Genomic DNA, 26,736 nt, shown 5'->3' with positions numbered 1-26,736 from the left:
CAAAGTGTTACAAAGTGAACACACCTTTGTAACCCACCCAAGTCAAGAATCAGAATCTTACTGGAAATCCAGAAGCCATTTCATATCCAATTTTACTTACTATCCTTCTGAAGGGTAATTACTTCCTGACTTCTACAGATACAAATTCATTTTGCCTGGTTTTAAACTTTATAGAAACAGGATTATGCAATATGTAGTTTCTGGCTTCTTTTTGGTACATATGTTTAAAATATTTGAGAGTGAAATGTGGAATGAAGATGTTTCATTCCTAATGTATTCTTGACCTCTCAGCATAATTTGACACCATTGACCATCCCTCCCTTTTTAAATTTTTCTTCCTTCTCTTCCGTGACAGTCAACTCCTGGCTTTCCTCCTATCTTCTGGCTGCTCCTTCTCCTATTCCAGAGCTTTTCTTTTCCCTTGCCTTAAATAGTTGATGCATTTAAGGTTCAGTCCTAGACAACCTCAGCTAAATTCATGGCTTCTGTTATCATCTATATACTTCTAAATCAATACCTCTATCCCAAATAACTTTTCTGAGATTTAGACTCAAATATCCAACTTCATCCCATCACTTGAATGTTTCAAAACTCAACATCCGAAAACTGAACAAACAATTTTCTGTGCTGCAAATTGCTCCAGATCTGGGATTGTTCCAGGGTTTCTGATCTCAGTGAAAACTACCACCAGCTGCGGCTTTCACAACACAGAAGCCCAGTAGTCATCCTTGACATTTCTCTCTCAGCATACCCTGCAGCCACTACATTATTAAGTTCTGACAACTTTCCTTCTAAATAGTTCAAGTAACTGTTCACTTTTCACCATTATCCTTGCTAACATTCAGATCCAAGCTACCACCACCTTTTGCTTAGACTATAGTCTCCCAACTAATTTCCAAACAGATTAATGCGCTACTTAAGGCTTTCTATTGGTTTTTATATTACACTGAAGAATTTCCTTAAATCAACAAATAAACCCTATATTAATGAAGCCTCTTCCTACTTCTTTTTGTTGAGACACAGTCTGGCTCTGTTGCCCAGGCTGAAGTGCAGTGGCGCTATCTTGGCTCACTGCAACCTCTGCTTCCTAGATTCAAGTGATTCTCATGCCTCAGCCACCCAAGCAGCTGGGTTTACAGGCATGTGCCACCATGCCCAGATAATTTTTGTATTTTTAATAGAGATGGGTTTTTGCCATGTTGGCCGGGATGTTCTCTAACTCCCGGCCTTACGTGATCCATCTGCCTTGGCCTTCCAAAGTGCTGGAATTACAGGTGTGAGCCCCCACGCCTGGCCCCTTTTCTACTTCTTGAGTTTTTCTCTTCTCCTTGTCCTCTCCTTACTCCAGACATTTCTCTGCACATGCCTTAAAAGGGTCAGAAACAGTGTTCAAAGTTGAGCAATTATATCCAACATGGTTAGCTGGAAGATGAAAGTAAGAAAGTAGTATACGAGCAATTTGGTAGGAACAAAAATCTTTCAAATATGGGGTCTGTTTTGGAGGTGGAAGTGAAGGTAGAAAATTCAGAATGTAACGCGATAACGGAATAATTATTTACAAAGTGTTCCAAGCTGCTTAAGAGACCAATTAGCATAATGACTAGTAGTATAGGCTTTGCAATCCAACAAACCCCTGTTCTGATCATGACTTTGCCACTTAGAGCCTGCGTGACTTTGGTGACTCATAACACCTCTAAGCAAGAATTCCCACAATAAAGCAATACTTTATCCCTCACCAGGATTAAGCTATATACATCTCACATCTGGTACAATTATTAGCACATAGATAAATGTGAAATGTTAGGCAAATTATCATTAGGAAGAAAATAAGGCTATAATAATATTGCCATATATCAAGCAGGAGTAACTCATGCTTAATCGATGCTAAAGATAATTGGCATCCTTAGGGCATATTCTCCTAAGAGGTTTATGGCCTCTGGTTACTTGGTGCTTTCCTCTCTGGATCCAAGGATAGATAAGTTTCCAGGTAACCGTGGACTCAGGATGAACTAAGCATATATTTACTCTTACTGAGTCCTATTTTTTAAATTAAAATGTGCTTTACTTCAGCCAATTTGTTTCCTTTTTCTCAGAATAAACGCCTAAAAGTTGGATTTTTCCCTATCTTTGCAGTCAGGATTTTGTGACCTCCTTGGGGATAAGAAACCAGTATTTTCTATATAGCTAAGTCAATTTTATCAAGACAAGGCCAATCCAACTATTGCATTAGTGCCTGCTTTTATTGTAAATGGAGAACACAGCTGGTGATGCTTATCTCTTTCTTTACTGCCCTTGAAAGGTATACATACACAAGCAATTGGAACTCAAATTAAGAAGAAATAATGACAAGAATAAAAGAAAAATAAAATGAATCTTTTAATTACTTAAGCATTTTAATTTTCATTATAAAAAAGGATACATGATTTAGTGAAAATAAGAGATTGGAATTGAAATGGCAGCATTCTGGCTCTGCCTCCAGTACTGATTATAAAGAATATAATCTTGACAAAGTCATTTCTTTTCTCCGGTCCTCAAAATTTTCACATGTAATCAGAGGGTTAAAGTTTATTATCAAAATTCTATGAGTATGTACATATACATATAGAAGATATGAATGTATATATGTATGAATATATGTTATATATTCATTTGCATACCCTCAAACACCCCTATATATGAATCTTAGTTTTATATGGGAAAGTAGATTATAAATAAGAGGGCTGAAATAGATTATAGGTAAGGTCTAGTCCTATGCTGACAGCATTTGTTTATAGCATCAAAATGCCCATATTGTCATTCATCCAAGGCAAATAAGCAGTGAGAAGCTGTTAGAAATGCAAATTTTGGGGCCCTACCTCCTAGTAGGAGAGGCCTAGTGATGTGTGTTGCAACCTGCCCTCTGGGTGATTCTGACAAACACTAAAATGTAAGAACTACTACATTTGAACATTCCCAGGGCAGTGAACTATAGGCTAGAGTCCTAGGCAGAAGTAAAGAGCAAGTAACTAAAAGGGAAAAAGGAGGTTACTCTACAGAGAACTTAGCAGTAGAGGTGTTAGGACAGAGGTTGCTGAGACAAAGCAGTGGGGACAGGGGAATATGAAGGCAGTAGGGAAGCGGTGTGCCTTTAAGACTACAGAGCAGAGGTCCAAACAGCAATCATAAAGCAGTAGCCACATGGTCCTGTGTTGAATCATTTGTTCTCAGGCAGTAATTTCTCCTAGTACGCTAAAACTGCTGGCTTTAGAACCTATTCTCCTAAAGGAGGACAATCGTCCTCAGTCTTCAGCCACAGCTACTCTTCACCCCCACAGCTACTTACTGGAGAAACCTGAGATACGAAGAATTAAGGCTTCTCAAGTGGATCCTGTATGTATTCTGCAGGCCCTTTCCAACAACCCAAGAGTCTCCCGATTCCCATTTTAACTCTCCCCTGGTTGGCAGCCAAGAGTATGTGTACGCTCAGGGAAAGTGAGAAAACCACTGCAGTTTTTCACTGGGCTACAGGTGAGGCAGGTCAGAGAAAGTCGCAGGGGTGAGAATAAGCCTGTGGAAGCGACAAGGCAAGAACTCAGCATGGAGACTCTTCAGTAGGCTTATCGATGCCGTGTTGTCATCCAGGACGTTCCCCTGAGAGGGGAATCCCCGGCTTTGCAACTTCCTGGCCAGCGTGAGGGCCACCAGCCGGCTGTAACCTTTCCTGCGATGTTCTGGCAGGGTGTACCCATGGCATATGGTGGCAAACTGGTCTGTGAGGGACCAGGAGACCGGGTTTCCCTTCTCATCCCGGACACACACACTAGGGAAGCAGGCGATGAGGTTGGCGATGTACCGGAGACATTGTTCATTGCCTCCCCTCGACCATGTCCGGTTGAGTAGATCTGCTTCGGCAACACTCAGGTAGGTTAGTCGTGGGAAAGGCCCCTTGCTAGAACGGAATGACACAAGAACAAATAGGACCTCAGAGTCATGTGGTTACACATAACTATTTTTCTTTTTCGAGACAGAGTCTTGCTCTGTAGCCCAGGTTGGAGTGCCGTGGCGTGATCTCGGCTCACTGCAACCTCTGCCTCCCGAGTTCAAGCAATTCTTGGGAGGCCTGCCTCAGCCTCCCAAGTGGCTGGGATTACAGGCGCCTGCCACCATCCCGGCTAATTTTTGTATTTTTAGTAGAGATGGGATTTCATAATATTGGCCAGGCTGTTCTCGAACTCCTGACCTTGTGATTCACCCATCTCGGCCTCTCAAAGAGCTGAGATTATAGGCGTGAGCCACCATGCCCGACCTATTACTACTCTTTTCATATTGGTTCAAACTGAGAAACCATCCCTGAGAGGGCACCTAAGATTTTCAGTGAGTTAGAATCCACCATTCCCGATTTACAAGCACCTTTCCGGGTTTCATTTCTGAGAAGACAAAACACTTATTACACCAAATTTAAGTCGTTGCTTCTAATTTTATGTTCACTTGCTTTTGCCTTCAGCACAGGTTAAGGAAAGTGTTTCTGTTGTTAAATGAATTAAATTTGGCCCACAGTTCCCGCCATACCTTGAGTCCCCATGTGTTGAACTGCAACCTAACTTGACACAAAACCAACCTTAGGCGCATAACAAACAGCTGAGTTTGTTATACAAGCTAATCACAGGCAGGTAAGTGAGCAGATCATGCCCAAATATACAGATACCTAACTGTTGCCAATCAGAGGATTTACCTGCTTTGCTTCTGTGTCTGGCGTATAAAATCTCCCACTGGTGGGTGTAACTTTGAACTTCTGATTCTGAGTGCTGCCACATTCATGAACTGTTCTTTGCTCAAATAAACGTTGCTAACTTTTTTTTTTTTTTTTGAAAGCATTGCTCTGTCTCCCAGGTTGAAGTGCAGTGGTGCAATCTCGGCTCACTGCAACTTCCACCTCCCCGGTTCAAGCGCTTCTCGTATCTCAACCTCCTGAGTATGTGGGATTACAGGTGTGCCACCGCGCCTGGCTAATTTTTGTATTTTTAGTAGAGACAAGGTTTCACCATGTTGGCCAGGCTGGTCTCCAACTCCTGTACTCCAGTTGTCCACCATACTAGACCTCCCAAAGTGTTGGGATTATTACAGGTGTGAGCCACTGCACCCAGACCAACGTTGCTAAATTTAATCTGTCTAAAGTTTTTCTTTTAACACTTTCTGTAAACAACAACAACAACAAAAACCTTCAGAATTGCTTTTATTTAGTCCTGACTCTGCTGAAGTCCTCTCTGAGGACTTGGTAAATCCAGATTCTTGAAGCCCTAATCTTTTGCTCAATTAAAAAAAAAAAAAAGTTTTAGAATAGAACTTCTGTGGTTATGCATCCATGTTAGAGTAGAACTTCTGCGGTTATGCATCCATGGCCAAAAAAGAAATAAAATCTCTTAATTTGCCAAGCATATGTGCATGCTTTAGAAATGTTTGTTCTTTTTTTTTTTTTTTTTTTTTTTTTTTTCAGATGGAGTCTCGCATTATTGCCCAGACTGGAGTGCAGTGGCTTACTGCAACCTCTGCCCCCTGAGTTCAAGCGATTTTCCTGCTTCAGCCTCCCAAGTAGCTGGGATAACAGGCACGTGCCAACATGCCCAGCTACTTTTGTATTTTTAGTAGAGACAGGGTTTTGCCATGTTGGCCAGGCTGGTCTCGAACTCCTGACCTCAGGATGATCCACCCGCCTTGCAAGTGCTGGGATTACAGGGGTGAGCCACTGCACCTGGCCATATTTGTTCTTTCAAACTGTCTCCTAGGCCTGCTCTTTTCTAGGTTAAATAGTCCCAACCTTCAACTTTTCCATTGGCAGTATTTGTATACACCACTAGCTTTCATTGTATTTGTTCTAACGTTATGAAAGTTTTTATTAATTTACTGTATAAAGCCCCTCATATTAAGATAAAGAAAAATAATTGCTGCGATTTCTAAAAACTGAAATGGATTACTTAGTTGAAAGCCTATGAGGCTGACAGTGCCTCAGAATTTGCTCTCAGTCTTAAAGCTATTAATATCACAAGACTACCCCAGTGACTGCTAAGAGACTGATAATGTTCTTGTCATCATTTTTATAAAGTAAAAATTTGTGTTTTCTTTTAATTAGTGGTGTGTAGTGTTGTTGCACATTTCAGGCATTTTATCAGCTATGGAACTGGGCCAGTCATCCATCGACTAAGCGGGGGAAAAAAATAGCTGGCTTAATGGAATTTTCAATTGAGTTTTTGAAAATGAACTTTAAAGCAAGGGCAAAGAAGCTTCAGGCAGAAATAATCACTGCAGATAAAAACATTGCTAAGGCAAGTGTTTCAGGAGCAGTTATGTTAGAGACTGTGACCTTGTTTCCCAAGGGCCGGGTGTTCAAAATAATTCACACAGTTGCATAATGACTTAGGTGTTAAAGGCAAATTGTTTGCATCAGTTTTGTGTGGGAAGTTAAGAAAAAAAAAAAAAAGACAGAATGTCTAACTGTATGCAAAACAGATCAATTCAAGTTAAAACCCCATTTCAAAAGGCTTGACTGGACAGAGGAAAATTTTAAATAATACCTCAGGCATACAATAGTAAACAGATTATGGGATACTTCAAAGAACAAATAACCTGGTTTCTTCAACAGAAAAGTAATGCAAAAAATAAAGATGAAGGGGAACTTATAAGTCAAAGGAAACTTCATATGTATTAAAGAGTTCTATGTATGAACCTTGTTACGATGTTGATTCGAAAAAAACTTAAAAATATTATGACAATATCAGAAATATGAATACTGTTATTTTACTTTAAGGAAATAGGTTAACAATATTTTAAGGGAATGTGCAGAAAAAACTAACATAGAAGGCTTGAGGCCATCGCCCTTAAAAAGGCCTAATTGCAAGGTTGACCCTTGGTTGGTGTCTATGAACATGGATCTGGAAGGGGGCTACCATTTCCAGGACTCACATAAATGGCTCACTGTGATTAAATTGTGCAAACAGTGTGGGTTTTGCTGAACACTGGCTTTCCTTCTGTGTGTCTAGGAAATCGGTCTGTGCTAGGCAGAGGATGCTGCCAATAAAAATCCTGGGCACTGAGTGTCTAATAATAAGTTTCCCTGGTAGACAACTTTTAGCAGAGCACGGTGGCTCAGGCCTGTAATCCCATCACTTGGGGAGTCCCTGACAGGAGGATTGCTTGAGGCCAGGAGTTTGAAACGTTTTACACATATCATTACAGGTCATTGTTTACGGACTGAGCACATTCTGTATGACTCCACTGAGAGAGAACTCTTGGAAGTTGTGTCTGGTTTCCTCTGGACTTTACCCAAAGCTCCCTTTCCCTTTGTTGATTTTGCATTTTATCTTTTCATTGTAATCAATCATAGCCATGAGTATATTTGCTGAGTCCTGTGTGTCAATGTAGTAAACCATAAAACCTGTGGGTGTTCTTGGGGACCTCGGACGCAGGAGTAATATGAGTATAGTGGGTGTTTTTTTTAAAGACTCATTTTTTAGAGTTACATATTAAAATTTTTAGGATAATGTCTGGGACATTTTCTTCAAAATAATCTAGGAAGTGGAAAGAATATATATTTGTATGAATTAAATAAGGTCAGCTCCGTATGGGTGGGAGGTTCTTTATACTATCCTTTAAACTTTCATGTATGTTTGAAATTTTCGTAATTAAAACTACAATAAAAGAAAATCCAGTTGCTTTCCTATGATTTAATGTACATTCTTCTTAAGGTTTAGTGCTATTTTGCTCAACAATTTCTTCAACATTCACTGTAGGAGTACAGAAAATTAACATTCATTGAGGTGGGTGATTTTTAATTATCTTGCTTCAGTCTCTTGCAAAACAACATGTCAGGAAAATATTATAACAATTTTTTTTTAACATTAACTGGCTTGGTTTAATCAGTCTACAGTATATACATTTATCAAGACATCACATTGTACCCCATGAAAGTGTACAATTATTTGTTGTTTTAAAATGATATTAATTTAACAAAATACTTAAAGGAATGAATTCAGAAGAAACTGAGACTCAGAAAGGTAATTAGTAAATGACAGAGCAGGGACTCCAAAAGAAGAATAAATGCAGATACAAACTAATCAATGTTTTGAAAGATTGTATCTGGAGCTGGACTTGGGATTCTTTCTTGGCTCTATAATTTACCCCTGTGTGTTACTTCATCTCTGTTTAAAAAGGTGTGTGGGGGCGGGAGGGGCAATAATAATAGTCCTACTTTACAGGGTTGTGGAAAGAACTAATGGGATAACATATTTAAGACCTGTAGTCCCTGGCACATAAGAGCTCAACATAAGTCAGCTATATACCCCCATCCCTGAAACAGCAAAAACAATAACAACCTTGGACTCAGACAGTATAAATTATTTAGAATTATTTGAGGGACGAGGACACCAAGGAATACTTTTTCCGTGGATACTATGAAAACACAGGAATTCTGAGTTCATTTATAACTATGGACAAAGATACTGATTTGATTTTCAATGAAATTATGAGCAGTCAAGCGCAGGAGAGAGGAGAAAAGTAAATATACACACACCCATTTATGCTCAATGGTTGAAATCCAAAGTGCCTAGATATTCCATAGTGATACTAAGTACTCCAGTTACTGCTACCTGTACTTCTATAGCAGTAAGTCCTGCCCCAAATGCAAAAACTTGGTTTACATACAGGAAACTGGTATCTGGCAGAGTTGAAACAGGAGACAGATGAACAGCCTTGAAGGAAGTTAGCTTTACATTCAACTGCTTTGAGTTGGCAACCGCTTTGGAAACATCATATAACTCACTCTGCAACCCTGTGTATAGAAAGACATAATTTAATATGTGGGCATTTTAGTTGAAAAAGCAGACAGTAAATTTGTTGCAGTAATTTTATACTGAGAATCATCAATACCAGCAGTTTGCCATCTTGTATTATCCTAACCAGTATATATTTACATGTAATTTATTACAGCTATTGTCTAAGTTTCAAATTTTTGTAGGAGTTTCAAATTCCCCTGAGGTTGCCCGTTGGGACCACTCATCACGATCTTCATAGAAACTTATGATAGGAATATCTCATGGGACTTTAGAATTTCTTGGGAGAATATTGGTTCTTTGGACTCTCAGACTAACCTTAAGCTCCACGAAATAAAGGATGACATTTTAGAGCTCTAAAAGTCTATGAAGTATACAAGAGCTTAGATTTGTTGGACATGGCAAACCAACTTCAAAGACTCTCTTTCAGTCTGTTACACCTCTCCATTACAGAACGCAAGGTGTAAACTCAGTGTTGGTGAGATTTACCCTGAACTTACCTCACCCAGATTCCATTTGTCATAGTTATTTGATAAATCTTGATTCAGTAGGTGTTGCATGTATATAAGGTGCTATGCTAGACAAAGTTCATAGTGGTACACAAAAATGGTATGGTCTCTGTTCTTTATTTAGAAACAGGGTCTTGCTCTCTTATCCAGGTTAGAGTGCAGTGGCATGATCATAGCTTACTAGAACCATGAACTCCTGGGCTCAAATGATCCCCCTCCCTCAGCCGCCTGAGTGCGTGCCACCGCTTGGCTGATTTATTTTTTAAGTTTTTGTTTTGTTTTGTTTTTGTAGAGTTGGGGTCTCCGTATATGCCCAGGCTGGTCTCAAACTCCTGGCCTCAAGAGATGCCCCTGTCTTGGTCTCCCAAAGCGCTTGGATTACAGGCATAATCCACTATGCCTGGCCCTTCCTGGTCTTTGTTCTTAGAGAGCTTATAGTATGATTCCTTTCTCCACCTTTTCAAATCCCCATCTACTCCATCCTTTCCAGTCTGTGTCCTGATGGATTGAATTCTCTGCAAACTGACTTTCCCTCTTCCCATGACTAATGGCTTCTTTCCTCCTCTCTGGTAAGGTTCTTCAGTGTGGACCTGGGACTTCTTGAAGAATGCTTGAGTGGGAAGGCGTATTGAACACAGTGTTGTATCTGAGCCTTGACTCCTCCCTCAGGGAGTTAAGCCTCAGAAAAGATAAGTAGGCTTTTGAGTTAATGTTATTAAAATTATGGATGCTGTGGCTAGTATCTCATATTATAACACTGAATTTCATCTAAGTAATTCAAAAGACTGTGAGAAAAAAGGAGGCAGTGCCTACTTTGTAAGTGTGTGTTGTTAAACACACTATAGTTTAATTTTGGTCTCAAATTTTTTAATCTACAAGTTTTCCTTCAATCCCTACCCCCACTCTCTGATTCTTTCATTTCATTTGTTGAAAAAACCCAGGTGTTTACTGTGCGGTTTTCACAATCTTGGATTTTGTTGATTACCTCTTCATGGTGTTCTTGATCATGTCCTTTTGTCTTCTTTAAAAGTTACGACTTTTAACAAATGATTTTCTCCTTTCCCACAAGTGAAAGGAACTTCCACATCTTGCTCTACCTCTTTCTACCTACCTTCTTATGAGAAGAGCGGCTAAGTGGATAAGCCACAATTCAGGACATTTATTAGACTTCTTACCAATAAGCAGGCTTCTGAAACTCTCACGTTAGTACACATGTAGATAATCTTTTTCACATCAGTGCAAGGTTAGCTTACTAATCAGTAGTGAGCAGAAGACCCTGGCCTGTGTGGGTAGCTGTATACTTTTTCACTTCCTGCCTTCACATGGCAAACTAAAGGGGTTTAGCTACTCTGGGTAGCTTGTTGGGTTAAACATGATTTAATATTGTCCATTAATGGCTCTCAGATTAAAAATGACAAAGGCATTCCTATGCAGGATGTGTCATTCCTCTGGACATCAAGTCCTGAAGCAGCTCCACCACCTAATGCTTGATCTACCCAGTAGCCAAACTAGTATCTATGACTGGGGCCTGCACTGTGGCAAATGTTGATCATGTATATGGTCAGTAGGTAGGCTTTTGGAATTGTGTTATGGAAACAGAGAGGATTTATGACCTTTTTGGGTATCCAATTAAGAATAGTAAACATACCAATGACTTCTTGGAAAGTATTCAGTATTCCAAGAAAATTACAGCTATTACCACAGAAGTCTGTAGTCAAAAGACAACAGGAGAAGCCAAGGGTAATGTCCAGGCTGACTTACGTGCTAAATGAGGGACCTTTACTACTCCGGCTATATTAGGTGATACTAATTCACATTTGTCCCCACCAAACCTTCAGAAAGAATGATTGAGTCAATTTAGATGACTATAACTTACTCACAACTATCAGCTCAGCCTTCTGAAAAGGATATTGGAAATTATATACCTTTTTTCTATATAATGATGGATTGAGGTGATTTAGTGATAATAGGCCTGTAGCACCAAGATCCATCCAATTACTACCATGATTTTTCACACCAATGAGGACATTTATTCATTTCTATGTTAAGTAATACTGGTCAGAACATTTTTTTCTAAATTGGCTATGGAAGTGATAGAATCATGTCTCATTTCTAACCAGTGCAACTGGGGCAAATCTGTAAAGGTGAGAGATAGTTTAGAGCTTCCTGCGTAAGGTCTTTTTGTACATTTATGAATAAATTTTGTACGACATCTGATGTCTTTGGGTTATGATCATGTGTTAGTCTTTATTTGTAAATTTTCCAGGTGGATAGAAGCTTTTCCTTATTGGAGGGCCTCAGCTTTCTATAGGTGAAAAAAAATTACTAGACTTTATATTTCCAATATGAGGTTCCCTACTTTCCTGTTAAATGATCAAGGCACTCATTTCACTGGAACAATCATAAACAACAACTTTATTGCCTGTGCCAACACCTAATCATTATGAAAAGTTGGATGAGTAAGTGTACACTGAAGCGGAAGCTATTCATCTAAACTATCAGAAACCCTTAATCTTCTCTCCTGGCGTGAAGTTCTGCCCCAAGTCCTGATGGCCATGCCGTTATCTCCTCACAGCTCATATAAACTTTCTGTATAAAATCACTTTAGCAGCTTAGTCAATAGGGTGAGATGCTGCCTCAACAAAAACAAACAAAAAAAGGCCCTGTGTGGTGGTGCCACCTGTAGTCCCAACTACTCAGGAAGCTGAGGAGACAGGATCCTTGAGCCCAGGAGTTCAAGGCTGCAGTGAGCTATGATCATACCACTGCATCCAGCCTGGGTTGCAGAGCAAGACCTTGACTCAGAAAAAAAACCAAAAAACAGTTATTTGAGGGCATTTTATGCAGAACAATTGATTATTTCTTTCCAGAATCATCTGCTTCAGAAAAAATAAAAGGCCTACCTATTGGCTAAGACCTAAATTATAGTTATTTTAAAAGGTGTGATAGAAAATTATTAAAACCAATAAGGAAAAATATTCTCTGATTCTCACTGATATCCATCCATATTACAATAATAGAAAATATGTGTCACCTAAGAACAGCTCCATTTAAATGGTCTCTTTTTACCCTGAAGGCCATGCATGCCTCATTAGAAGTGACAAATAAGTGTTCTTACAACACTATAATATAGAAATGGTAAATGCATAAAATGGATGTGTATGTATTTATACATATATGTGTATATATATAATCTACATATTTTCATATATATGAAATATCTATATCTATCTGGATATATGCTAAGGAGGAAAAAAATGACTGCATAATATAAGTCTTGCACTTGACCTCACCTTGTATTTGAAAAACTTGGTTCCAGTTAAAAACATCACATTCTTCCAATAGCTGTCGATAAGCCCTGACATCCTTGTAGAACACAGCATAGGCATTAGTATAATGATCAAGGTTATCTGTCTCAGCCTAGGACAGAAGACATTACATATATATATTACATATATAAATATATATACACATATATAAATATTTAACTCTTTTATATTTAATTTTATATGTAATTCTTGGATTTACCTCCAAGAATTACAACTCTCAGAATCTTCCTAATGTGGTCAGGACGGTACCTCTTTGGCCATATGAGCTTCTCCTTGGTCTCAGGAGCAGAATGGGGCAGATGTTGTCTTCATTCTTCTTCCAAATACCCACATGACCAAAGTCACCAGTCATAAGCAACCATTCACCCAGGGAAAAAGCTAGTATCTATAAGTCAACCATTTGTGCTTCATCCTTCTAGAGATCATGAAACACTAAGGAACCACTTTATTGAACATGTTTGGACTAGAGGCTTTTCAAGTTCCTCATACTCTGAAGCCAGTCAAATTAGAAATTAATGCTGAGGCTGGGCATAGTGGCAGTTCATGCCTGTAATCCTAGCACTTTGGGAGCCGGAGGCAGACAGATCACCTGAGGTCAGGAGTTCGAGATCAGCCTGGCCAACATGGTGAAATCCCATCTCTACTAAAGTGTCTACTAAAAATACAAAAATTAGCCAGGCATGGTGGTGGGTGCCTATAAGCCCAACTACTCAGGAGGCGGAGGCAGGAGAATCAGTCGAACCTGGGAAGTGGAGACTGCAGTGAGCTGAGATCACACCACTGCACTCCAGTCTGGGTGATAGAATGAGACTCTGAGAAAGAAAAGAAAAGAAAGTTGGAGAAAGAAAGGGAAAGAAAGAGAAAGAAAGAAAGGAGGGAGGGTGGGAAGGAAGGAAGGGAAAGAAAGAAAAGAAATGAATGGTGAAACAGGTAGTGTTGTAAGCTAACGTATATGGCTACTGTGGTTATAAAATACCATTACCTATTTTTTCTCTCCAATTCTTACTATTTTTAAATTTTTTACCTTTCAAAACTATACCTCTCTTTGTCGTCGGGTGATAACAGCTTTGAAATCTGGCCATGAATCCAACACCACTTCCTTTTGAAAGGGGTTCCCACGATTTATGTTCATCACCGCTCCATAAACCTGAGTCAGATAACCCAGAGAGACAAGCCAATCATACTATTAGCTGTTTCAGTCACATATTATCTTCTTTACATCTTGTTCTACTGTGTACTCCATCCATGAGAGGGGAAATTATAAACATATATGCATAATTCAGACATATGATAGACACACATTAATTTTTCTGTTGCTATTTTATCAGTGCACATGAAAACTGGTAAAAGGTCTATGAAATCCTATAAAAACTCTTTCCAAACCTAGTTTTTTATAGGATAGCAGTGAGAGGTACCAAATTCATAGGCTTACTAGGTGGGTACTTGGCACATAGGTCAGCAGTAAATACTTGCTGAATGAATCAGGATAACATATGCACTTAGGGTTCATGCATATTTAAAAATTTCCGCAAATAATTTTGATGCTCAGCTGCTTTTCAAGCCCACTATAGTATTTGAAAATAACCTGTGAGATGCAACTCCTTCTTCAACCCTAACTTACAATTAGACATCATTAGAGGGTGACACCAACTCAAATTAAAACAAACAAACAAACAAACAAAACTGCACTTTAGATTTGATGGAGCCAGGCTCTGTAAGCATTCCTTGAGGACTATAATGATGTTTCATTCATTATTATGTCCATGGAGCCTGGCATAGATGATTGAATGCTTGGTGACTCAACCAAAGTAGAATAATATTAGAATTCTTTCTGTGGCCTTTCACATTTTTTCTTCTCTTTCTTTAAAGTTTACCCTTCCTTTATTATTATTATTACTTTGTGACAGTGTCTCACTCTGTCATCCAGGCTGGAGTGTTATGGGGCAATCACAGATCACTGCAGCCTTGAACTCCTCAGTCTCGCTCTGTCACCCAGGCTGGAGTGCAATGGCGCAATCTCTGCTCACTGCAACCTCCGTCTCCTGGGTTCAAACGATTTTCCCACCCCAGCCTCCTTAGTAGCTGGGACTAAGGCAAGCACCACCACACCTGGATAATTAAAAATTTTTTTTTTTTTGTAGAGATGGGGTCTCATGTTGCCCAGGCTGGTCTCAAACTCCTGGGTTCAAGTGATCCTCCCACCTTGGCCTTCCAAAGTATTGAAATTACAGGCATGAGCCACCATACGCAGCCACATATTTTTCTGTACTAAGAAAGATGACTGTCCTACAAAACAGCTTTCATATGTCACATGTATGCTTGTAGAGGTTGGATAAAGTTGTGGTGGTAACAAGGACTGCTGAACTATGGGAATCCTTTTTACCACCATTCATATTCATCAATAGTGAAATGAATAAATACATTGTGGCACATTGGTACTATAGATTACAAAACAGCAATGAAATTAATCTCACAAACATAATGTTGAGCAAAAGAAGTTAGATACGAAAAAGATACTTACTGCGTGATCCAATTTATGTTAACATTCAAAACAGGCAAAACTAAATTATGGCTTTGGAAATCAGGATAGTGGTCACTTTTAGGGAGCAGGGAGAGGTAGTGGTTGGAAAGGGGCATTGCCGGTGGGAAGGAGTGATGTAAAAAGTAATTTTCTTTCTCTGTAGTAGTGGATGTTATGTAGGCATTTGCTTTATGAAAATTCATTGAGCTACATAATTAAATTATGTGCACTTTGTAACTAGCATGTGTTAGATTTCAATGGACTTTGTTTTGCTTGGTTTTGTTTATAAGGACATTGGAACCTACATTTACCTCCCTTATCACTTTTTTGTTTAATTAAAAAAAAAAAAAAATTTTTTTTTTTAAAGAAATAGGACCTTGCTGGCCTTGAACTCCTGGGCTCAAATGAACCTACTGTCTCTGCTTTCCGAATAGCTGGGACTACAAGCTTGCTACTGCACCTGAGTTTATCACTATTTTAATCTAAATCACTCATTTTCTTCAATGCCTAGAATTGTACAACTTTCTTCCATATTACCCATTCTGGACGTCATTCACATATCCTCATAGAGGGAGTCTTTCCAAATTGGGTTCGGCTTATATTATTGTGTAACATGGATCACCCTTAGTGAAAATTCGAGATCTAAAGTAACCTGGAAGGGTCAGGCTTGTTCTGTTAATCTTTAAATTCTGTGGCTGCTCATCTTGCATATACAGAGTAATGTTTATTGATATAGTTTCACATGAAGAAACTGTGCATTCTTACTCAAGAATGTAACCTAAATATGGTTGGAATGCTCAGCATGTTAAAAGGGAAAGCTCTTTCAATATTCAGATTCGGGAAGAAAAAACGTAACTTATTTGTATAGGATTTGGAGCCAACTGAAACATTTGACACTGGTTAATTACAAACTCTTCCAACAGCTATTTATTCAAAGGGTGAATGTTGAGTTGAGGGGGTGTGGCTAGAAGGATGTCAATGCGCTGGGGGACTGAGATGAGAGCTTATGAAGGAACTTTGGAAGGATATTTAATCACTTAAATGCTAAGCTGAGGTTACAACATCCATAGCCACAACCTCCAGAAAATGGAGGAAGTGTAAATAAATGAAACGGTATTTTCTTTAATTTTTTAATCTTTTATTACCCTGTAAAGGTCACTGAAGTTGTTTTCATTATCTCTGGCAAAATAATTATTTGGACATGTTATTAAAGCAAAGTAGCCTACCATTTCATTCTATTAATTCACTTCAGTGTCAGCATTGATCTTGGGAAGATTTGGGTCAGATTGTCCATTTGATATGTTTTATTTTTTAGCCAAATGATTCCAAATTATTATTGACATTTTCGTTACCACATACAGTTTAAGCATGATCAATAAGGCAAGATGGCCAGATTTAATTCACACAGTATAGTGCATTAGAGGACTCCTAGAACACTTTTGTTCAAATTTTAATGTACATAAGGATTATACAGGGTCTTCGGTAAAAATGCAAGTCTCTGTCTTCACAAATTCTTATTTGTTATGTCTCTCCTGGGTGATTTGCATGCCACTCACATTGGAAAACCAGGCATAGGGCAGTCTCCTTGCTCAAGAAATTCAGCTCTTAAAGGCAATTTCACTGCATTTATAACAACATCTAAACCTCAGTTCTATTATTTTAACTAGATTATGTTCTTAACTGCAATGCCACCTAGTCCATACCCTTCTGCTATTTAAAATACTTTAGAACTCAAATTTATTTAGAAATAATCTAGAAATTACCTAAATTTCCTTAGGAGTCATCCAAGTGACTATGAAAAGTGTCGTTTCCAGGCGGTGAGAGGAAAGGGGAGGGAGAGCATTAGGACAAACACCTAATGCATGCAGGGCTTAAAACCTAGATGATGGGTTGATGGGTGCAGCAAACCACCATGGCACATGCATACCTATGTAACAAACCTGCACATTCAGCACATGCATCCCGGAACTTAAAGTTAAAAAAAAAGAAAAGAAAAGAAAAGTGCAATTCTCTGGGCCTTATCCACAGTCTATTCAATCTGTCTCTAGCAGGAGGGAGCTAGAAGCTGTAGGTTTAACAAGTGCTCCTAGAGAGTCTTGTCATCAGAAAAAAAGGAAAATAGCCACAAGTTTGACATTATTTTATAGATTAACACAATAAAGAAATAAAATAAAATTAGTAATTTTATGGTACCTTGAGTGATTCAGGAAAGCAACTCTTCAACATTTTCTCCAGTATCAGTAATTTGGTAGAACAGTTTAGCACCAACATCTTTTCCAGAGCTCTTGCAACTTCACACCTGATTAGAAACTTGAAGATAGGTGTTTAATTTTTGTCTGTTAATATTTGGATCTATTTAGGACTATTCTTGTAATTCTATTTTCATTGGGTGTAATTCTGACTACCATTGTTCCCTCTAAAGAGGGAAAAAGGAAGATGGGGAGGCACTGGGATGGGTAAACCGGAGAATACATGGGAAGTGTTAATGACTTAATCTCGAACAGATGTGAGTATCTATCCTGGGTTAAATCTACTATATACATTGATTGTACTCTAAACTCTGTCTTCAGAGCATGTATAATAGTTGTAATTTTACATTTATTTGTGTTTTATTTGGTCTAAGTCCATCCCAAGTAACCTATAAGCTGTGTGAAGGTAGGACCGATGCCTTCTTTGTGCTCCACTGTATCCACAGCACCTGCCAAAGGGACTGGCACACAATAGGGACATTCTAAATAGTTGTTGAATGGAAACTATGAAGCTCAGGGTAAGAGCCTCGAGCTAAGTTGGAAAACATCTTTTTCACAATGTGGGGCAAAGACTAGAGAAAGACTTGAGTGGGTCGGGTGGTTATGAGGAACAACTGGAGAGAAATACCTAGATTGAAGATGAAGAATCAGAAGTGATCAAAGGCTGAGACTCATTTTAGCCTGATGAAATTAAAGAAAGAAGAAGGGCCTAAATATAATGTATGCAAAGTCATCTGTTCTCATGCAATTACATTTTTTTTTAGATTTGGGGGCTTCACCTCCCCTGCTTTGTTCCCAAGAAAACTTTTTCTGGCATCATTCCAATCAGGGATGGACTGAATTAAAGAAAAAGAATATTTCCTACGTTCAATGTAGCGGAGCTTATCAACTTACATGTGGCAGACAGGCACTAGGATGGCAAAGAACTCAGCTAGACAGGAGAACGTGGTGCCTTCTGGGGTTGCGGTGGAGAGCTGGGATCATTCCTTTACAACATGTTTTCCAGGTAGAGAAAATTCTACTCAATTTCCCTATGTGGCATAACCCTGTGATTACAAGATACCCTGAATATTCAATTGTAATCTACCTAAAATCTGCTGTAAAATTCTATCATGAGGTTTATGTGAGCCTGAACTTCTGGAAAGCATATGATCAATCCCTGTGGGCTCTAGTTCACTGAGTGGCACACTTAAGGTGTCTGTGCTCTCTGCAGGAGTCAGAAGAGATTGCAGGGGCCAGGGCAGCACCCAAACATCAAGAGGCTTTCGAATCCCAGTCTGGACCAATATTAGAAACTTTGAAAAGATCTAGTTTCCATACTTCAGGATGGCAAAGAAAGAAGTAGAGCCATCATCTCTTCACTTTTTCATCTGCTTAACTTTTCATTCATTTGCGTCATCTCTAAATACAATTTTTAACTTTGTAGTAGATACTTATTTGAAATACATTTATTTATTCTAATTCAATATATCCTGATAGAAAACGAAACAAAATTATTTCAAAGGGCAGTGGAACATGAACCTCTTAATTAGGTTTGATGTCTAGAGATCTTTTTATGCCTGAATACTTATCAAAGTAGCTAATGAAAAGAGTAGGAATTAGAATATTTGTTGATAATTTGCTCCTTTATTACCTGATTTGTTCCCTGAAGGATCTAAAGCCATTTATGAAAATATGTAGGACGGGCGCAGTGAGTGGTTCACGCCTGTAATCCCAGCACTTTGGGAGGCAAAGGCAGGCAGATCACTTGAGGCCAGGAGTTCGAGACCAGTCTGACCAATATGGAGAAACCCTGTCTCTACTAAAAATACAAAATTAGCTGGGCATGGTGGCACTTGCCTGTAATCCCAGCTACTAGGGAGGCTGAGGCAGGATAACTGTTTGAACCTGGGAGGTGGAGGTTGCTAGGTTGTGGTGAGCCAAGATCGCGCCACTGCACTACAGCCTGGGCAACAAGAGCAAAACTCTGTAAAAAGAAAGAAGAAAGAAAGAGAGAGAGAGAGACAGTGAGAGAGAGAAGAAGGAAGATATGTAAAATATATCAAGAAAAATAATTAAATTAAAATTCGGCAAAGGAGAAATAGAGGGACAAAGTAATATGGAGTCAAAAGTGAGGTTAATATGCAAAGTATGGAGCATGGGACATAATCCTATGTATACAATTGATCATCCTTAATCATGAATTTCATATTTGAAAATTTACCTGCTCACTAGCATTTATTTGTAATTCCCAATTCAATACTTGTGGCACTTTTATAGTCATTTGCAGTCATGCATAGAGCAACAAAAAGAACTGGGTTTCCTAACTCACATGTTACCAGCTAAGGCTGAACAGGGTGCTCTGTCTTCTTGTTTGTTCTCATACTGTAAACAAGTGCCCTTTTCATGGTCTGTTTAGTGCTAAGTTTTTCAAGTTTTTGTGCTTTGTGTTGATTTTGCTGTTTAAAAATGGACCAAAAGCATAGCACGTTTTGGCTGTATTGGTGTTTCTAAGTGCAAAAAGGCTGTGATGTGAATAATGGAGGAAATACATGTGTTGGGTAAGTTTCGTTTGGACATGAGTTACAATGCTTTTGAATCAACAATGTATATTAATGTGTCTTTCAACAAAAACACATATAAAACAAGGTTACTACTGATCTGCTGATGAAAATACCGTAACCAGAGGCTGACAGGAACCTAGCTGTATTTCTACTTGGAACAATGTTTCAGTATTGACTAAGTCAGTGTCTAGGATCATTTTATTGAAAATAACTACCACAGTGAGAATCAACTGTACTTGCAGCAGGTGAGAGGCCACTTTTGACACTAAACTTTCTAACATAAAGTGAAACAAATATGATTAGTTTCATGATGCAGTTTGCCCAGAAAATTATCCTCCTTACACTCTTTCCTCTAACATATACTTGTTTTTTCACTTATGCCATCTCTAAAGTCCATTACTCTAGCTTATTATTTATTATTTATTTATTCTTATTATTTCTTTTGACACAGTCTTGCTCTGTTGCCCAGGCTAGAGTGCAGTGGCATGATCTTGGCTCACTGCAACCTCCACCTCCCAGGTTCAAGTGATTCTCCCGTCTCAGCCTCCTGAGTAGCTGGGATTACAAGCACACACCTGTACGGAGACACCATGAAACTACTGCTATGGAATAAAGTATGAAATGCTCCTTATTATTGTAAATACAAAATTGCATGCAGGATTGTGTAAAGCCAATGCTAGGTCGGACTGCCAGAATGAGCCGACAGCACGTGGTGTGCTTCCCCCTGCAGAGAGCCTACGAATGGACGTGCAGTCAGGGAGGTTTCACATCACCAAGATTCCTATCTCAGAAAAGCAGATGTTCATAGCTCTGAGAATGGAATGTGACCCTTGTGGAGAGCCTATAAATGGATGCATGAGGGGCCCCCTTCCATATGGATAAGATAGGGCTATAAATACCCTCATCTTGCCACGGCTCTTCTAGGCCTCTTTAGGGTTAAAGAAGCATACTCCCTTCTGAGGATTTCTGGTCTAACCAGTTGTCTAGCTTCACATCATGTTTCTATGGATTGTTTGTAACCAGCATTTGCTGCAACTGTTACTGCTGATTAATATCTTCCTAATCATAGATTCTGGAAAGACTGCGTTTCTGTTTTAAGGCTTTGTTAGAAATTACTGATGCACACATTACATTGTAAATTCTTATCTCTGTATACTGTACTTCTGCATACAGATGTTATATTAAAGAATTACTTCATCCCCATGTGACCATCTCACCTTATAATCAAATGACCCTAAATCTCTCACTAACCTACCCCCGCCCTCAATAAATTTAATAATAAATGCTGGTATATTCAGTGCATTGGCGCCACCGCGGGACCAGGAGGCAGTGACCCCCCTGGACGCAGTTTTCACTACCTTGTGTTTGTCTATTATTTCTCGACCTGCTGATCTGCCTGGGATCAAAGAGAGAGCTCCATTGCATTGCGGGCTGCTGGCCAGATCCTGCAATACACACCACCACGCCTGGCTAGTCTTTTTATATTTTTAGTAGAGATGGGGGTTTCACCACGTTGGCCAAGCTGATCTCGAACTCCTGAACTCATGTGATCCACCCACCTTGGCCTCCCAAAGTGCTGGGATTACAGGCGTGAGCCACTCCGCCCGGCCTCTAATTTCTTGGTAATAAAACCTCTCCTTAATCAGGCTTCAACCTACCCTTCTAGACTATACTCTTGCAACTCACAAATGACTCAGGGTGACAAACTAAAATCAGAGACATTCCCCCATGGGTTCATGCAGAGAGGACACTACAATTAATCTACATTTGACAATACCCCTTCAGTAAACAGTGATTCATTTCATAAGGATCTTTCATTAAATATAATTTTTTTAATGCCACAAAATAGAGCAGAAATTCTCATTGATGCAGAAAATATTTTCTACACATTTTTGTAACATGTTAGAGAGTCATAATGACTATAAACTCTGAAAGCTACAAGAGCAGAATGTCATATCCTTACCACTCAATTACTACTGTCCACAATCAGTGTGTTCTGGAATTGGAAGGTAAAGGTTAGTGACTCCTTTAACCAAGTTATAGCCAATAGACTCGCTGTTTGCAAGTATTTGTCAAGAAAAAGAATTATGCTCATATAAGTTTTAGAAACTGAAGTTTCTTTGAGGGCATTTGAGTGTTTATAAGCACAGAGCAAGCATCTAAAATATTTTATTGATTAATATTTATCATAACAATGAAAGCATGAAACTCCCTTGGGAGACTTTTAAGTCTGATAAACAATAAAACATAAGATCTCCATTTTTATAATGTAATACACTATTTACAATACAATGGTGGGCATTTGTTAACAAGGAAATACATTTTTTTCACACTTGCAATCCGATGCTAATAATTATTTTTGATATGTTAGGATTTTTGTTCAGAGAGGTTGTTCTAGTTGTACCCATATCACGATGCAGACAAATTTATACTTGGTAATGCTTATTGTCCTCACATCAAAATTTAAGGGTAAAAATTTTCCTCATATCAAAATTTAAGAGTTTAAAAAACCCCAAACAAAAACATGCCGAGAAACAAAACAAAATATATCTTTCCTTGAAACCTAATTGCAATGTATTCTTTCTGTGTAAGGTTGGATTTCATCTCTTTATTTTTCCCATCCCTTTCTGCAATTATAAACTATGACTTGAAATGTATTATATTAATGAATAAATGTTTACCTGCTGGGAGTTCAGTCCAAAACTGAGGGTTTTCAGCTGTGTATCAGTCCAGTCGCTCCTTTTATATCAATGGTAAGTTTATTCTTCAAGGCTACCTCCCTAATTAGCCCTTAGTAGAAAGAGGAGGGAGAGAAAAAAAAAAGTGCCCACACCTGTAGAGGGGGAGGAGTTTATGATGTTGGTCAGGTGAAAATCATCTCACATACAGCACAGGCATTTCCACTCCATCCCTTCCTTTTTATCACATTTGGCCTTATGGTGTAAAAGCCGATGAATACTAATCTTGATTTAGAGGTAGGTATTTTCTAGACATAAAACCTGTCTATTAATCAGTATCTCATGAACGAGAATAAAAAGAAAAGGAACCCAGGCGAATGGTAGTACGATAAGAAAATAATATAAAAGTATTGACCCCTTAGTTATTTTTTATATATTCTGAAGAAAATGATTTTGCTGCCCTAAACTTACAAGGCTGAAAGGGGGTAATCTCTACAGAGGATACATAAGAACATGAGAGTAATTTAAAGAATTTTAATTACTTCAGCCTATTCTTTTAAATGAAAAGTCATTCAGAGTTTACCCACTTCTTTCAAAAGACTGAAATTTCAATAACCATGTATTTACTTGGATATCTCAGCACTCAATACCTGAATCTTAAAATAATATGCAACACAAATGTCTCAATGGCATATGCAGAGTGCTTCAGTTTGAATGCGGTCACATGGGAGGATTCCGTTTACCATCTTTATGTCTCATAAAATGGTAAGTTAGGGCATTCTTCACTAGAGGGCACTGAGCTTTGTAATACAATGGGCAGCTAGTAGTTGACAATGAGTGGAGAAATTGTATTAGGTGTCAGTTACTGAATGTCAAAATAAGAGCTTTTGATCTTGCTGTATATACTGATAACTTCTTTTTTAAAAGATGTTACTGAGAACAAAGTATACCTACTTTTGGCCCTAAGGAGCCTATATAAATATAGTTTTCTAAATATTAACTGAGTAAAATAGATTTTTTAAAAGTTAAGCTAAGGCTTTTATTTGTAAAACAGAAACTCCTTTAGATAGTAAGTGCAATATCCTAGGGGAAACTTTAAAAATTTTGAGGTCTGGTTATTTATAAACTCTGAGACATGTAAAAGTCTCCCCAAATTTAGATTACATCTTGTTTCCAAGTGCATTTAAAACAGAAACTTGAGCTCTTTGTTCTTTATAAAACATCAGAACTAATTGGAACTTTTGCCTGAATAAATAAATAATAAGGCAAAACATTACTTTTCCAGGAAAGTATGGTTGAAGGTAATTAAATTTGAGATATTTATATATATCAGGCTAAGGCAAACTTTTAATTCTGAGATTAAAGGAAAAGGGAGCAAAAAAGGAGATTCTCACTGTAAGATTAATTTAAAGAAATTGTCTTCTGAAGACCCAGGTGAACAAATCCGCAATACATATCATCACTCAGAAAAATACATCAGATTGTACTTTGCTGTAATAGGAGTTATTCATTAGATTCAGTAGCCCCTTCTACTTGTAGTTTATCAGAGGACTCCTAAGAAGAGGGTCAGTTATTTTTTCACTTCCTTGTTCTGTCATTTACTATCTGTGTGATCTTAAGTGATTTAGCCTCCCCGTGCCACAGTTTCTTCACCTGCAGGATGGAGGTAATAATGAATGTTAAGAGGTTTAATTCCCATAGGGTTGTCATTTAGATTAAACATTGGCATAAATATATGTATATATGTAATGGGATTAGACTAGTACCTGGCATGTAGCAAGCACTCAATAAATGTCAGCCATTGTTCTCATTGTTATTACTGTCTTATATCCCTGTTGTACTATTTGAAAACTTAAAGTAATTTTAAGGACCCCTCTAGGGGGTAGAAATGGGTCAAAATTGGCTAAGGCACATTTATTTCTATTAGTTTAAAAATGAAAAACTTCATTTTTAAAATGTGCTCTATTGTAGTTCTATTGAATTTGGAAAATGTCCCTCTTTTATCTTCTTCTTTGTCCAGTTTTAACAGCTATCATATCCAATTTTGGATATGGTTGCTAAAGAAACTTCACAGCCCTGGGAAGAACAGAGGCTACTTTAATAAGACAGCAAACCCCTAAGCCAAGAAAAATTGGTTCTATGGTGGCTTAGTTGTGAAGAAACACATTTAGTAACAACTCTAAACCAAAAATGCAAATTAGAAAACAAAAATAGCTCTTTTGACATAATAAAGCCCAACTGAGAAATTAAAATTTCTCTCTGCTTTTACGTTCCTTCTTTCCTTTCTCTCTCTCAAAGCTAAATATTTCTTAACAATGAATGAAACATGAGAGGATTTAGACTTATGTTTAGAAACTAAGCCAATCCGTATACTTCAAATACTAATTTTGACAGGTGCAACTGCATATTTTTGGTAAACACAGAATGCCAAGAAATTCTATCCAACCAAATAAACAAAAGTAAATCCCTTAATTTTTAGGTTCCAGTGCAGGTGGCTCATATTTAAACAAAGCCTGTTTGTTGAACATATGCCAACCGGGAGTTGGGGAAAATCAAAGGGCTCATATAAGTAAGAATTTTAACTGGCTGACATTACACTAGGGTTCTGCAACAAATCTGTAAAGTCCGCCTCTCAAAACAGTTCTACCAATTCACCTTCCTTCAGCACAAGTACTCAGTGCCCATTTTTCAGTATGTTCAGCAATTTTCTTTTAGCTTTTTCCAGTCTTCATCAATTTGATAGGTGAAAACATGTTTTAATTTGCATTTAAATGGTGAAGTTAAGGTTGAACATCTTTCAAATACTTATGGATGTCTTCCTTTGAGAACTGCCGATTTTCCTATTTGTATTTAAGCTCTTTGTTAATGATATTTTAGAGCTCTTTATTAATAAAAGTTTTATTTCTTTTATTTATATTGTAGATATTTTCCTGTTTGTGATGTGTTTTTGGCTTGGTTTTGTATTATTTTTATTTTTTTTTTGAGATAGAGTCTCACTCTGTTGCCCAGGCTAGAGTGCAGTGGCAAGATTTCACCTCACTGCAACCTCTGCTTCCCAGGATCAAGCGATTCTCCTGCCCCAGCCTCTTGAGTAGCTGGGATTACAGGCGTCCACCATCACACCTGGCTAATTTTTCTATTTTTAGTAGAGATGGGGTTTCACCTTGTTGGCCAGGCTGGTCTCGAACTCCTGACCTCAGGTGATCCACCTGCCTCAGCCTCCCAAAGTGCTGGGATTACAGGTGTGAACCACCATGCCCAGCCAGTTTTGTATTTTTAAAAATCTTATTTCAAAAAGTTCAAAATATTATGTAATACTCTTTCATGGTTCTACTTTTGCTTATATGCATAATAGGGCATTTGCTACCATGACATCCACTGTTCATTTATTTCTTTTTAGCTTCCATTTTTATATTTAACTTTATTTACTGGGAATGTGTTTAGGCATAAAGTAGGAATATTAAACATCCTCTCACCCTCCATCATGTAATTAGCCAGTTTTATGAAGACCATTTATTGAATAATACATATTTTTCTGTATTTCATTTGAAATGCTATCTTTATCATGTGCTACATTTTAATACAATATATCCTCTATTCTGAACGTGTATTTTTTTTAAGTTTCTGGCATTGGCATTTATCAGTCACTAAAGAAGAGATGCATCATAGTTGGCACGGGCTGTGCATGGCAGAAGTTAGATGGCTGACTGAGGAGGACTGTTATTTGAACTATTGGGACCACGTATAGTTAATTTATTTATTTTTTGAGATGGAATCTCACTCTGTCACCCAGGCTGGAGTGTAGTGGCACTATCTGGGCTTACTGCAATCTCTACTTCCTGGGTTCAAGCAATCCTCCTGCCTCAACCTCCCGATTACAGGAGCCCGCCACTGTGCCTGGCCAATTTTGGTATTTTTAGTAGAGACGGGGTTTCACCATGTTGGCCAGGCTGGTCTCGAACTCCTGACCTCAGATGATCTGCCCGCCTCAGCCTCCCAAAGTGTTGAGATTACAGGCGTTAGCCACTGCGCCCGGTAGTTTAATTTTATTTGGATCTTGTCTTGGGTCTCTTTAGTGTGGCCATAAAGGAATACCTGAGGCTGGG

General features: G+C 38.4%; 1 protein-coding gene across 1 annotated transcript; it reads right to left on the bottom strand.

Moving 5' to 3' along the window:
- Nucleotides 1-2,363: 2,363 nt before the first annotated feature.
- On the bottom strand, nt 2,364-22,850 carry GLYATL3 (glycine-N-acyltransferase like 3). Its single transcript, XM_007972298.3, has 6 exons — nt 22,634-22,850; nt 17,354-17,459; nt 13,679-13,786; nt 12,604-12,730; nt 8,674-8,800; nt 2,364-3,928 (listed from the first exon to the last, which is right to left on the bottom strand). The coding sequence occupies exons 2-6, from the start codon at nt 17,429-17,431 to the stop codon at nt 3,502-3,504; spliced, it is 867 nt and encodes a 288-aa protein (XP_007970489.1). The 5' UTR covers nt 17,432-17,459; nt 22,634-22,850; the 3' UTR covers nt 2,364-3,501.
- Between the last annotated feature and the right edge of the window lie 3,886 nt (nt 22,851-26,736).

Source organism: Chlorocebus sabaeus, chromosome 17 (genome assembly GCF_047675955.1).
Source record: "Chlorocebus sabaeus isolate Y175 chromosome 17, mChlSab1.0.hap1, whole genome shotgun sequence".
In the NCBI taxonomy this organism is placed as follows: Eukaryota; Metazoa; Chordata; class Mammalia; order Primates; family Cercopithecidae; genus Chlorocebus; species Chlorocebus sabaeus.
Note: the sequence above shows the minus strand (reverse complement) of the source record. Positions and strands in the feature narration are given on the sequence as shown.